This window comes from Phocoena sinus, chromosome 10 (assembly GCF_008692025.1).
Source record: "Phocoena sinus isolate mPhoSin1 chromosome 10, mPhoSin1.pri, whole genome shotgun sequence".
Taxonomy (NCBI): domain Eukaryota; kingdom Metazoa; phylum Chordata; class Mammalia; order Artiodactyla; family Phocoenidae; genus Phocoena; species Phocoena sinus.
The window spans coordinates 59,421,778-59,435,605 of NC_045772.1; the positions used below are offsets into that span (position 1 = coordinate 59,421,778).

Genomic DNA, 13,828 nt, shown 5'->3' on the forward strand with positions numbered 1-13,828 from the left:
TCCCCGGATCCCAGTGCCCCCAGTACCAGCTCCCCGCTCTTCGTCCTTGGTGTGAAGGCAAAAGTGACTCCAGGCTCTCCACCGGTTCTTCCTGGTTCCTCCCACCAGGCCTTGTGTTCCTCGTGTCCCCATATTTCTCTTCCTCTGCGTCTTGGCACCTTTCTTCTGTTCAAAAGTTTTCTGTAAATTTTCTCTTTTTTCTTTCTTCTTCTTTTTCTTTTTTCCTTTTTTTTTTTTTTTTTATAAATTAATTTGCTTTCAGTTCCATCTGTGGATGCCTTCTGTGTTCTCTTACCTGTGGCTGTTAGGTGGGGCGGGGGTGGGGGGGTGGGGAATCAGGCTGTGGGCAGCACTCCTGGGAGTCTTTCCCAGTGGCGCTCGGCGGGGCTGCAGAGGCACTGGGCCTCTCTCCCAAACAGGCCAAGGGCAGCACAGCTGTCCAGACTGTATGACTGGTGCAGGGACTGGGCAGAGGCTCTCTCTCACCTGCCCTCAAAATAGCCATTTAAGACTTGGAAGGACATCCTCACATCCCAGAGATTTTGTCTATTTATCCTTTCAGAAGTGGTGGCTTCATATCTTCCCTTATTAGGCGGAGAGAAGGCAGGCATCTCAGCTACTTGTTACTGTTGGCCCCTAGCCTTGCTGAAGTGAGAGACAGGCTCAGGCAGTGCTAATATGGCCTGGCTTTCGTGCCAATAAACACTCCCCGGGCTCCCCGACAAAAGGCCTTCAGTGCTGGGGAGGGCTAGGAGAGGACTCAGCGCCATATGGGATGGCACAAGGGTGGCCAGCGTTGCTGTTACAGGGATTTATGGCTTTCCTAATCCCCGAGGGGTAGCCATTGTAGCATCAATAACTAAGGCCAGCATTTCTTAAATCAAGCAAAGATGGTTCCTAGAGGCCCTTTGCCGGCTGGCTTTCCCCAGCCTCTGGTCCATTGACCCCAGACTGTCCTCCCCTTCACCCTGCTCAGGAAGGAAAGCAGAACCGCATGTAGGGCAGAGAGCAAGTTTATTTGGTGAATGCTGATGGCAAACATCATCCAAGAGAGACAATCTGGGAAAACTACTGTGACAAGAGCACCTAGGAGGCCTCTGGGGCTACATACACAGTCTCCCACAGGGAAGGCGTGGTGTCCGCGCACACTGGGAATGTCCTCAGCCATTCAGCACCATGCGGACGAGCTCTGTGGAAAGGAGAGGGGGTGATCCAGGGAGCAGGGCCAAGGGGAGGGGTCCACCAGGGGCCAGGAGACCACAAGACCACAAAGGTAGCCTAAGAAGGAATGTGCCCACAGCAACCAACCCTGGGATCAGTTTGCAGAGGGGCCACCTTGAGTCTGACCAGTCCTCTCAGCCCCCAGCTCCCCTCCCACCAGCTGTTATTTCCCCACCCCACCCTGAGCAGCAAGAACACAGCAGAGGCAGAAGAGTTCTCAACTACACCTACAGCTACTGTCAGCCATTGGCGGGAGGAGAAGACAGAGTTTTGGGTTAGGGTACCTCCGAGCTGCCCAGCAGAAGGACGGGAAAGAGACTTCAGCTACAGTAGCACAGTGGGGCAGGCAACCCACCCCCCGCTGCCAGCTGCCCGTGCTCCCGGGCTAAAGGATGACCATGAAGCAGGACTGGGATAGGCTGGTGTGAGTTCCCAGACACCAGCGCCCTAAGAAGCAAAACCTCAGCCCATTCTAGGAGAGGAGGAGGTACCACACCCCCAGGCTGTCTTCCTCTTTGAGGAACCCCTCCCGTCCCCAGTCAGCTCCATGCAGAGACATGCCAGGAGGAAGTCAGATGGTAGTAGGGGAAGGGCAGGGGCTAGAGAGCAAAGGCTGGGAAGAAAAACACTGGGGAGGTCAACTAGAGAAGAGGGGCTGGGAGGAGCCGTACCCGCCCCATGGGCCCGTCACCCCGACAGGATATGCCTCACAAACGCTGCAGGAAGGAAGAGACATTAATGGTGAAGACAAGACACAGACATGGGGTGAAGGGGTCAGGCGGCGAGGGATTAGACATCCATTTATTTTACTTCCCATCCCTTTCCCACCCTTCATGCCACATAAGCCCTTCCTTTCCTGTCATACCCCCCTGGCCTCCCACTCCTGGGCTGGGCTGGGCCCTGCCCCTTGCCTGTTGGCACTTTTTGGAGCCTGAATCCAGGGACAGGGAAAGCCCCAAATGCTGCACTTGAGCTGCCCTGTATGGCTGCTTCCTCCGTGAGACCCCAGTTAGTCCCTCACCTTCATAGTTGATACAACCATTGCTGTCCTCGTGCCCCGCCACCAGCATCTCTACTTCTTCCTCTGTCATCTTCTCACCTGCAGAGGGGAAGAAAGAGTGAGCGTTCTGGAATTGGATGACTCATGAGGTCTATCAGGTGGCACCTCAGCTCAAGAAGGAAGGGCAGAGCCTTACCCAGTGTGACGAGAACATGCCGGATCTCAGCACCCATGACGGTGCCGTTCCCTTCCTTGTCAAACACCCGAAGGCCTTCGACGTAGTCCTCGTAGGTGCCCTGGTCCTTGTTCTTGGCCACAGTCTGCAGCATGGGCAGGAAGTGCTCAAAGTCCAGCACCTTCACGTTCATCTCTGCCATAAAGGAGGTGGAAGCAAAGTCACATGCATTCTCAGCACTGGGGATTATGTGGTTCCCACTCAAGGCAGGAGAAATCTTATCTGGGACTTGCTAGACAAGAGCTGCTTGAGTTCAGGGCCTAAGAAGACAAAGCGAAGCTATCAGCTAAAGACTGCAGACCCACTACCACACTGCAGAGTTATTCTTAAGGACCCTCACCATCACTCTTGGGGTTCCCCAGGACCTTGAGCACCTCGGCGTTGGTGGGGTTCTGGCCCAGGGCCCTCATCACGTCCCCACACTGGCTGTACAGGATCTTGCCATCCCCTGTTCGGTCAAACAGCTGGAAGGCCTCCTTGAACTCTGAGGATTCAGATAAACATCAGCACTGGGCACGTGGGGGTTGACCCAAACCCTCCCTTACAGCCCCTGCGGCCCATTCCACTTTGATCATGCTGAGGAAACCAGATATTTATACCGCTGTGCACCCAAACCCTCTAAGAGGGATCCAGCGTCCCTTCCTCCGACTCAGGTGTCCCACATAAATACCCAGCCTTCCTCCCCTTGGCAGAGGTACCAGCCATTTACATACCCTCCGCCTGCAGCAGCCTGCCCAGCCTCCTCACCTCACTACTCAGGGCAGGGATTTGCCACCGCCCTGTCTGGGCCCTGTCCTTATAAGGAAGTGGGAGCAGCAGCCTGGGACTGGGGTCATCCCAGCCTGCCACTTCCCACCCCTCCAGTACAGAGACCTTTCAGAGAGTACAGCTACAAAGAAGTATCCTCAGCAAACTTCCCTGCTCCATTTTCACAAAGTAACAGGTCACTGCTGTCTACAGCCTTCACGATTCCAAGCTGGGGGAGGGGGAAAGTTATCACAGGAGGAGAAAAGAGGCAGAAGTAGCTAACTAAGGAACAGGGGAGCACAGGCAGCTTAATACACAGTCCCCAAGCCCCACACACAACAGGCATTAGTGACCAAGTTGTTTCACATGCCCACACCACCTAAAACTCACCCAGTGCTTGGGGCTCAGGTCTAGAGTACAAGGGAAGGGAGGAAGAAAGAGTGAGAAAAGAAAATGGAAGATCCAGAAGGAGGGAGAAGGGAATCCACGAAGTACTCCCCTGGGGGTGCTGAAGAGAAGACAGGTGGCTGGAGGGTGCTAGAGTGTCCCTCTCCCTAAGCATGACCTCAATAGGGGTCAGATTACCTACCTGCGGTCTGGTCCTCGGTGAAGTCACACTGCTCAGAGAAAAGGGGAGCGGTCAGCATCTTAACTCCAATCCCCCAAGCTTCTATCCCAGTCCCAAGAACTCTGAACCACAAACTCTCGTTCTCATGCTGGGGACCCGCTTCCCAGCAGGACAGGATCCCCGACACTCCAACCCCACCTCCAACCTTTAAGGCCCTCAGGTTCCTTTACCCCCTACCTTTTGCCTTCTCCCCGCCCCCTATCCCCGGCTTCCCGCCTCTCGCCCCAAATCCCGCTCATCTTCCCAGCGCTGGGCCCCACCATCTTGACCGCTCAGCTCTGCGGGACCTTTTCCTGCAGTAATGGCTCCGGTTCCGGGCCCAACCCTAGTCTTAGTACGTCCCAATTACGTCACCCCCAGCCGACCCAGCCAATAGGAATCCTGGCCCGGGTTTATGCAGATGACGCTGCTATATTAGTAATGAGATGGGCGGGACCCACTGCTGTTCGTTTCTCCTGAGCAGCCCTATCTGGGGCACAGAAACTGCAGAAGAGGGTGGAGTGGGGCGCGAGGAATCTGCTCCTCCGAGAAGCAAGAAAGTCAGAGGTTGTCGGATTGGGGAGGGGTGGGAGGAGAAGAGAGCCCTCCCTTTCCTTCCTTCCCTCCCCCACCTATAAAGAAAGCCAGAGTCGGAGACCAAGGGAGGAACCGTCTCTTTATTTTGAAACAATAGCCTCCTGGTGGCAGGAACTTGCTTTCGCCTGCGGGGGGCGGGAGGGGGGGAAGTATCCGACCCCACCGCACCTGTGGAAAAAGATGAAAGTTGCCAAATCCTGGCGCTCTCGCGCAGCAGGACATGCAGATGTACTTCCCTGCTTTTCCACCCTGGCTGAGGGAAGGGAAGGAGGCTTGCCTGTCAAGGCGAAGTGGGAGGGCCCTACCTGTGGAGCTCAGACGCTTAGGATGTGCTTCAGGAAGGCTGCAGAGAGAGGAGGCAAGAGGGGCTGCAGAAGCTGGCCTGATGATGAGCCACCTGACTTGAGATAATATGGGTCCCAGGGTGCCTCACCCACATACCTCGAACTTCCTGCCTCCCCGCTTCCCCTGTCCCTTCGGCTTGTCTGGCCCCTCACCTTCATAGTTGATGCAGCCGTTGCTGTCCTCATGTCCTGCCAGAACTGCCTCCACCTCCTCTTCAGTCATCTTCTCTCCTGAGCCCCAGACACGGCGTTTTAGCCTCTGCCTTCCCTCCCTCATCAACCTAGGCCTCTTTCTTCTGAGTGGTACCTCCTCTTCTTCCACCCTGGAGACTTGCCCACAGCAACAGTCCCCCAAGAGAATCCTCTCCCTGTAATGAGCATGCCTTGAACGTGTCCCTGAATCTTGCTTTCCGTTTCACCTCGGTTACACCCGGTGAAAGTTTTGACAGATAAGGAAACTGAATTCCAGAGGATTAAGAGACATACCATATCATAGAGTACGACCATCTCTTCCAAAACCGAAACTCAAATCTCCCACCTCATCCCCTTTCCTCTGCCCTTTGGGAGTCATCTGCAGCCCACACACTTTAGCCTCCACAGGATTAAGACCTTCAGATTGTCCCCAAGGCTCTGACCTTCTCAGTCTCCTGCCCATGACCTACAGGAAAGTAATCCCTCCCTGGCTCTGCCTACTTAGCCAAGCTTCTCCTTAGTTCACCCCCTCCTCTCAGCCCCACAGGAGTTCTGGTGCCTGCCTCACCCAGGGTGGTGAGGACTTGTCTGAGCTCTGCTCCCATGACTTTGCCATTCGCCTCTTTGTCAAACACCCGAAGCCCCTCCAGGTAGTCCTGGTATGTGCCTTGGTCCCGGCTCTTGGCCACTGCCTGGAGCATGGGCAGGAAAGTCTCAAAGTCCACACGCCGGGACTTCAGCTCTGAAGATCAGAGAAGTGAAGGAAAGGTCACTGTAGTGTCACCCAGGACCCAGCTCCCATACCCACCATGAAGGGTTTTATCCCTTCAACATTCACGATGCTTTTCTGCCCCTGCGTCTGACAGTTTCTAAAGTCCTGGGACCCACCTCAGCATTTTTTGTCACCTTACCAACATTCCTCGGTTCCACCACCAAACTGAAAACCCGCATCGTCCCAGAGGTCCCCTCACCATCACTCTTGGGGTTCCCCAGGACCTTGAGCACCTCGGCGTTGGTGGGGTTCTGGCCCAGGGCCCTCATCACATCCCCACACTGGCTGTACTGGATCTTGCCATCCCCTACTCGGTCAAACAGCTCGAAGGCCTCCTTGAACTCTGAAGTATAAGGAGGGGTCAGTGTTGACAAGGGGTCCCATCACCACCAGGAGAAAGGAGATTCAGAAACTATGTGCTTGAGCTGAGCAGAACCGGGAACACAAAGAGTACTAGTGTGGGAGTTTTCAAGGTCGGGAATGGAGTTAGGGGAATAGAAGGAGGATCTGAAGAGGGACTTGGGATGGACAGTGGGCTCAGGGGCTTTGCCTCACCCTCCAGCTGGTCCTTGTTAAACTCGATCTGTGGAAGAAAAGAGCAGGTGAGGAGAGATGACAGGGCTCATTCAATCCCTCTCCAACACTCCTCCCGACCAACTGGCAGCCACTTCTGGGGAGGGGCCCAAAGGGACCAGGCTGGGAGCCCAGCCACCTCAGTCCCATTCCCAGCTCAAGACCTTGGGAGAATCCCAAGAGGAGGAATTATTGGGGGGAGGGTTTCCAGGGAACGGGGTTAATCCCATGCCACCTGTTCCCCTCCCTCTACTGCCCTGAGCCCTGCATCCCTCACATAACTGGGGGCTGAACAAAAGCTAAATTTACCCCTGGCCCCCAGCTGTGATTGTCTAACAAGTCTGTCCTCTTCAGCCTTTCCTCCTGGGGTTCAGAGCTGTGGCCTTTAGTGTTGAATAGTCAGCCAGGCACAGGCAGCAGCTCCCTCCCTTCACCTTGAAACTGTCCTCAGAACCCAGATGTTCCCCATCTTACAGGCCCTGCCTCCAGCAGGAGGGTCGGTGAGAAGGTGGGGGGGTGTGGGTGTGTACATACACACACGTGACAACAAAGACAACAGCAGAGTCATAAGCCTGGATGCTTCCAAATGGGGTACTAAGAGAAAGCGCCACTGTTATCCAGTGCTTACCGATTCCCTACCTTCTAGATACCCCTAGTCCCCTAGGCTGTATCCCACCCTTGTACCACTCCCTCCAAACTCTTTTCTCATTTTCCAGGGACTCACCACCACTTTGGAGAGATCGATGGGGGGCTCCTGGGTTTTCTCAGGGGTTGGAAGGACAGCTGGCACTGGTGCTGGCACTGGCTCAGCCTTAGTCTTGGCTGGAGGGGCCCCTGCTGCTGGCTTGGCAGCAGGCTTGGGGATAGAGGGTCCTGCTGGTTTCTTCACGGGAACATCCTTCTTGGGAGGCATGATGTCCGGTGGCCAAAGGACAGTGTGCTGATGGGGGCACCCATCTCTGTTTAAATAGCCAGGGAGTCTGGGATGTCAAGGGGCGGGGGCAGGGGCAGGGAGCCAGTTGGCTGTGGGGAGGGTGAGATAGAGGAGAGATATGACGGCCTGCCCTCACTCCCCTGGCCTCCTACAGTTCAGGACTCCTGCCCCAAGGTTTTCTCCCTTCTGTCCACCCCGCCCCAAATGCTGACCAGAACAATGGCCGCTTTGGGGGGGAGGGGAGGAGGAGGAGGCCAGAGACTGCCCAGAATGGGGGAGTTAACCTCCAGGGTGAGGATAGGATGCTTGCCAGTGACAAACCCTGAAATAGGGGTGAGGCAAAGAAGGGCATCCAGGCATTTCAGGCCCCCAACCGCCTGACTCAGAATAGCCCTTTTTCCTAGCAGCTTTAGACTCTTGAAGGCTGAGGCAGGGATGGGGGCCTTGCGAACTGGGATTGTTCAAGTGGAGTCTGGGAGTAGTGAAAGGAGAAGGAAACAAGCAGCTCTTCCATTTCCCTCTTACCATGGATGAGGAGCAGGGTAGTTGGCCCCACAGCCTAATAATCCTTAATACCTCAAGTCCCTAACCCCCTCCCTCCCAGCCCAGAACTGGAACTGTGCACAATATAAAGAATAGCAACAGAAGAGTGTGACACCCCCACCCCGCATTGTACCCTGTGCCCAGTGTTGTTTTAGAGGTGGGGATGAAGGCAAGGACCAAGGAAGGAACCTTGTCCACAAGCTTATGGTCATTCAAGTCAGACAAAGGTAGGGTGCCTGCTGAACCTGCAGGGACTCCGTGGTGGCACCTGGGGGGAAGGGCAAGCTCTGAGAGGCAAAGGGCCTAATTTCTAAAATCTCTAATCCAAAAGGATGCGAGAGGTCCCCTGGGCTCCATGAGTACTCACACTCAACCGGAGGGATAATAAAACCCTGACTCAGTAGCCAGGTTACAAACCTTGTTGGGGGCGCTGGGGAAGGGTGGAAGTCGATGGGGGGAGTACGGAAGAGGGGATGGGTTGCTGGTTACTTTTGTTCTGGGGGTAAAGAAGGAGACGATTTAGATAGCATTCTGAGGAAGATAGCAGTGATTCCTCTTAGGCCCTGGGATTCAGAGAGTTGATGCTGGGTCTCCCACTCGCAAATAAAGCATTTGAATGTCATTACTGCAAATTGTCTCATTTTAGGAAAGTCAGAATCATTCCTCCAGCCGGGAGTACATCACACACACACACACACACACACACACACACACACACACACACACACACACCCCTAAGCCTTAAATAAAGGAAAGAGTCCCTCCCCAGCGCCCCAAAACTCACCCTCCGGGGTCCAGGTAAGGGGCGGAGGCGGGGCACAGGGCATCCGCGGGCCCTGAAGGGTTAATTCCCGTGGCCTCTGAGCATGCCGGGAGTCGTAGTCCTCGCGCGCCCGCGGGCTCACGGGAAACGCCGCCCTACAGAGCAGGGCGGACGCCGGCTCAGTGACTTCCGGCCCGCGGCGGCGGTTGGTGACTCACGATCGTTGGGAAGTGATTCTTGTCCCGGAACCGAAAGGCAGTGAGCACTTTACAATCCTCTTCCCTGACCCTAAAACCGCGCGCGGTCCCTCAGGATATCTCCCTTGCTCAGGCCTGCGTTACGCGTTTAGTGTGGGTGGGGATATTTTCCTGAATCCACTGGTGAGAACGCAGAACGTGGGGAAAGGCTGCAGTTGCAGCCGGCCGGATGGAGGTCAAGTAGTAGGAAGCATTTACTGCGCGGGGCAGAGTGGTGCGGTCTCTACCTTCCCTCTTGCGGTTTGGTAGAAAGAGAACAGAAGCTGTTGAGTTGCCTTGTGACTTGGAACAGTGACTTGGAACAGTTTTTGAAATGAACTGGTAGTTGAAGTAAGTGTTAAATTTTGGAATTGAGCCGGGTCACCTGCCCCAGTCTCTTGAGATTTCTCCATTCTGCCCCGCGTATGCGCCAGCCACCTTGTCGGTTCCTCACAGGTCTCCTTGGAGTGGAGGACTGGGTTCTCCAGCCCGTGACTAAGACATCTCTTCCCAGCATTGGACATCTCTTTTCCGGAGATGGTTGTTTGTTTTTTAGATCTGTTTTTTTTTTTTTTTAATTGAGGTATAGTTGTACAATATTACAGAAGTTTCAGGTGTACAACAGTGCTTCACAACTTTTAAAGGTTATACTCCATTTATAGTTATTATAAATATTGGTTATATTCCCTGTGTTGTACATCCCCCAGATGTTCATCAAAGGTCTCATCTGTGTCGGGAGGGAACCAGCCCAGGCAGGCCCAACTTCACTTGCTGAATCAGTAAATGCCCTGGCGGCATACCTTGCTGGACATTGGGGCTTGCATGGGCCTGCAGGCAGCGGGTCAGAGTAGAAAACCCTCGGGAGGTCAGAAAGGTGAGGCATAAGTTAACTTTATGGGCAGTGCAGAAGTGATATTTGCTGGTTGGGGAAAGCTTGGAAGAACAGAAATGGGTTGTATAATATGGTTGGTTACAAGACTGGGTGAGGGCATAACAGATGCCTTTTAGTGTCTTTCATCACTTACACAGAAGTTGATTTCGAAGATGTGGTTTATCTGATCTTTTTACTCCTCCTGCTTTCCTTTGTGGCTGCCTTTTGGCAGTTTGCCAAGTAGAAGTAGTTATGGCATGACTTTCTAGCTTTGTAAAAAATATATTTGTTTGTTTATTTTGGCTGCACCACCTCTTAGTTGTGGCATCGTTGTTTGGTTTTTGTTTTTGTTTTTTTTGGCTGCGTTGGGTCTTTGTCACTGCACGCGGGCTTTCTCTAGTTGCAGCGAGCAGGGGTTACTCTTCCTGGCGGTGTGCGGGCTTCTAATTGTGGTGGCTTCTCCTTGTGGAGCATGGGCTCTAGGCTCGTGGGCTTCAGTAGTTGTGGCATGCAGCTTCAGTAGTTGTGGCACACAGGCTTAGTTGCTCTGCGGCATGTGGGATCTTCCCGGACCAGGGATCAAACCCATGTCCCCTGCATTGGCAGGCGGATTCTTAACCACTGCACCACCAGGGAAGTCCTGCCTTTTTGATAATAGTCATTCTAACAGGTATGAGGTGATATCTCATTGTGGTTTTGATTTGCATTTCCCCGATGATTAGTGATGTTGAGCACCTTTTCATGTACCTATTGGCCATCTGTATGTCTTCTTTGGAAAAATGTCTGTTCAGATCTTATGTCCATTTTTTTAAACAGGTTATTCGTGTTTTTTTGCTTTTGAGTTGTTTGAGTTCTTTATATATTTTGGATATCAGTCTCTTATCAGTGATTTGCAAATATTTTCTCTCATTCAGTAGGTTGTTTCTTTTGCTATACAGAAATTTTTTAGTTTGATGTAGTCCCACTTGTTTATTTTTGCTTTTGTTGCCTTTGCTTTGTGTGTCAGATTGGTTTTTAGTTCTTTAGGGCAGTCTTACCTTTACATTTCAGTAGTACCTTTCTAGTGCAATGCTCCACAAATGTTTTCTGAATTCCTGCCGAAGATTAGAAAATTAACAGGTAGGGGGACTGCTGCTGGAGAGAAAGCCTACTAATTTCACCAAGAAATGACAATTGGTAATCTGATAGTGAGGGAAGAGACAGGAAAATCTGTAAAAGTAGGCAAAATTTTGCCCATCATTTGGCAAAGATTTTTAAAATTGTAATATCCAAAAGAGAATATAGGAAAACATTTTTGTGTAATGCTGGTGGGAGTAGAGAATTCATATAATTTCCTTAGAATGTAGTTTGGAAGACTGTACTAAAAGTCGTTAGGGGACTTCCGTGTGCCACAACTACTGAGCCTGCGGTCTAGAGCCCACGAGCCACAACTGCCAAGCCCGCATGCCACAACTGCTGAAGCCCACACACCTAGAGCCTGTGCTCTGCAACAAGGGAAGCCACTGCAATGAGAAGCCTGCCCACTGCAACGAAGAGTAGACCCTGCTTGACGCAACTAGAGAAAGCCCGTGCGCAGCAACAAAGACCCAACGCAGCCAAAAAAAAAAAAAAAAAAAAAAGTCGTTAGGGAATTCCCTGGTGGTCCAGTGGTTAGGACTCTGCACTTTCAGTGCTGAGGGCCCGGGTTCAATCCCTGGTTGGGGAACTAAGATCCCACAAGCCACGTGGCGTGGCCAAAAAAAAAAAAAAGTCATTAAAGTACATAAGTTGACCCACCAATTATACTTATCCTAAGGAAATCATTTGAGATGTGTATACTTTTGTGTTCCCACAGTGAATAGCAAAGCAGAACTACCTTCATTTCTGACAATAGAGAATCAGTTAAACTATGGGGCAGTCATTCTAAGGAACTGTACACATTGTGACCATTATAAATTATATTTTCAAGGAATATTTAATGAAGTGTAAAAATGCTTATGTGTTAAGTGAAAAAAGCAGGTTATAATATAACTCTAATTTATAAAATATGTATCTCTGTTATCATGTTAGCTTTTCTTCCTTGTGTTAGTGACCTCAGGCCTTAAAGAAAGCTGTTGCAGCTCCAGGCGTCACATCTTCCCACTAATGACCCAAGCAGAAAGGAAGGGAGCAAATGAGGGCTTTCTTCTGTTGACGCTCCATCCCCAGGTGTATTCCTCTTACATCTTATTGACCAGAGCTGGATCACAGAGCCACTCTGAGTTGCAGTGGAGGCTGGGAAAGTGAGTATCCAGCAAAGAGGATTGTGATTAATCCCTTGGGGCTGGCACACTGCCACTAAGAATGCCCTGGGGTTCTGTATGTAGGGAAGAGGGGCAAATGGCGAGTAGACAAATGTGTTGCCACACCCAGTTAACTACAGCATGTTGTTTGGGCCAATAAAGCCACATTCCAAGAGGGCAGTATTTGTAAACATCAGTGACAGTGTACCCATATGCCATCATCTCTGCCTTTCTCTGGAAGAGGTGCCAGTGTCAAAGACCAGCTGTTTGAGAAATAACAAATTAGCATTTGTTTAATTCCTGTGATTAATGACCCTTAGTTTACTTCATCTTTGTGTAAGAGCAACAGTGTACTGAATTGTCTCATCTTGTATTTAATACGTAGATCCGTACTTCTTCTCATATGTATCCTGAATTTGAAAAGGTTGGGAAAGAGTAGGGACCCTTCTGGGATGGAAGAATTTGTGCCATGTCCTTTAGTTTTCTGGAATTGTAATTACTTGGAAGTGATGAACTAGGTAAAGAGTGCTTCTTAAAATCACACATTGCAAGATCTCTGAAGCCAGCTAGAACAGCAGGCCTTGGGCTACATGCCCAGTATTGAATAATAAAACGAGAGACCTTAGAAATATAAATTCCTCTGCCCTGTGTTTTGGGGGTTTTCACCCCTTCAGTTTTTGGGTCTGGGGAAGGGCAACAGAGACTTCTTGCTCACAGTCAAGGCTCTTAAGTTTATGGGAAGGAAGTAGAGATGGCAGAAGAACCAGCAGTGAGTACCAAGGAGTTATTGGGAAAAAAAATTAGGAGCTGAGTTAGTTGATGGCATAGAGTTTATTTTTATTTTTTTAATAAAGTTTCTTTTATTTTTTTTTATATATATATTTGGCTGTGTTGGGTCTTCGTTGCTGCACATGGGCTTTCTATAGGTGCGGCGAGCTGGGGCTACTCTTTGTTGTGGTGCGCGGGCTTCTCATTGTAGTGGTTTCTCTTGTCATGGAGCATGGGCTCTGGGCACATGGGCTTCAGTGGTTGTGGCACGGGGGCCCTAGAGGGCGCGGGCTCAGTAGTTGTGGCTCACGGGCTCTAGAGCGCAGGCTCAGTAGTTGTGGCGCACTGGCTTACTTGCTCTGCAGCATGTGGGATCTACCTGGACCAGGGATTGAGCCCGTGTCCCCTGCATTGGCAGGTGGATTCTTAACCACTGTGCCAACAGGGAAGTCCCAATGGCATAGAGTTTAAATTCAGCTTTTGCTAATAAGGTGGATTTTGACAACTCCTTGGAGGCTGAGTTTAGTTCTTTCCCTTGAGCCTTTCCTCTCCTCCCAGTGGACAGCATCTTAAATTCCAGAGAAGATGATAAAGCTCCCCTGAGGCAGTTATGGAATCTCCAAGTTCCTATTCCAGTGACTCAGTTTTCAGTAGTTCACTCTTCCTCCATCTCACTCTTCCTTCACGTGGTAATTAGAAGGGATAGGACACAGTTTCTCTAGCTTGGATTCCAGGAAGGGTCCCGAAAGGAGCTGAGCTCAGGGTGAGCAGCTCTGAATGGGTATAAAATACTTCTCATGTAGCTGCCCACTGGGTGGGGCCTTAAGCCCTTTTGGATGTGGCTGAACATGCCACTGATACTCCGTGACCCTGTGCTGTGGCACAGAGCTTCCAAGTTCACCAGGTTTAGGAATCCTTTCCCTGGAAAGCCCCGAGGATAATAATCGGTAACAGACTTCATCACTGTGACTGGGAATGAATCTCACCAGAAACTCAATAGCAGCTAATTCACACAGTTCCTTAACCACCCTCAACGCTACCAACAATCTTGGTGATTGCATCCACAGTAGGTTCTGACCACTAATGAACTTGACTCAATCTCTAAGAAGCAGTCTCAGCTGCAGGGAGCTCCAGTCCACCTGCGCCTACCTCACCACTGTTCAC

At 51.4% G+C, this 13,828-nt stretch overlaps 2 protein-coding genes across 11 annotated transcripts; both read right to left on the reverse strand.

Moving 5' to 3' along the window:
* Window positions 1–997: 997 nt before the first annotated feature.
* MYL6 (myosin light chain 6) lies at window positions 998–4,212 on the reverse strand. 7 transcript variants are annotated; one of them, XM_032644224.1, is made up of 7 exons: window positions 4,092–4,211; window positions 3,793–3,820; window positions 2,797–2,940; window positions 2,418–2,591; window positions 2,243–2,320; window positions 1,893–1,937; window positions 998–1,189 (listed from the first exon to the last, which is right to left on the reverse strand). In XM_032644224.1, the coding sequence occupies exons 1-6, from the start codon at window positions 4,092–4,094 to the stop codon at window positions 1,909–1,911; spliced, it is 456 nt and encodes a 151-aa protein (XP_032500115.1). In that variant the 5' UTR covers window positions 4,095–4,211; the 3' UTR covers window positions 998–1,189; window positions 1,893–1,908. The 7 variants fall into 7 exon arrangements, with proteins under 7 accessions (XP_032500115.1, XP_032500114.1, XP_032500109.1 ...); XM_032644223.1 differs by lacking the exon at window positions 1,893–1,937; XM_032644218.1 differs by adding an exon at window positions 3,330–3,432 and having other exon boundaries at window positions 998–2,320; window positions 4,092–4,139.
* A 257-nt stretch (window positions 4,213–4,469) lies between these two features.
* Window positions 4,470–8,738, reverse strand: MYL6B (myosin light chain 6B). 4 transcript variants are annotated; one of them, XM_032644228.1, is made up of 8 exons: window positions 8,550–8,738; window positions 7,013–7,228; window positions 6,271–6,298; window positions 5,915–6,058; window positions 5,512–5,685; window positions 4,905–4,982; window positions 4,713–4,750; window positions 4,470–4,575 (listed from the first exon to the last, which is right to left on the reverse strand). In XM_032644228.1, exons 2-7 carry the CDS (start codon window positions 7,199–7,201, stop codon window positions 4,722–4,724), a joined length of 642 nt encoding a protein of 213 aa, XP_032500119.1. In that variant the 5' UTR covers window positions 7,202–7,228; window positions 8,550–8,738; the 3' UTR covers window positions 4,470–4,575; window positions 4,713–4,721. The 4 variants fall into 4 exon arrangements, with proteins under 4 accessions (XP_032500119.1, XP_032500116.1, XP_032500117.1 ...); XM_032644225.1 differs by having other exon boundaries at window positions 7,013–7,247; window positions 8,550–8,737; XM_032644226.1 differs by having other exon boundaries at window positions 7,013–7,311; window positions 8,550–8,737.
* Window positions 8,739–13,828: the final 5,090 nt, after the last annotated feature.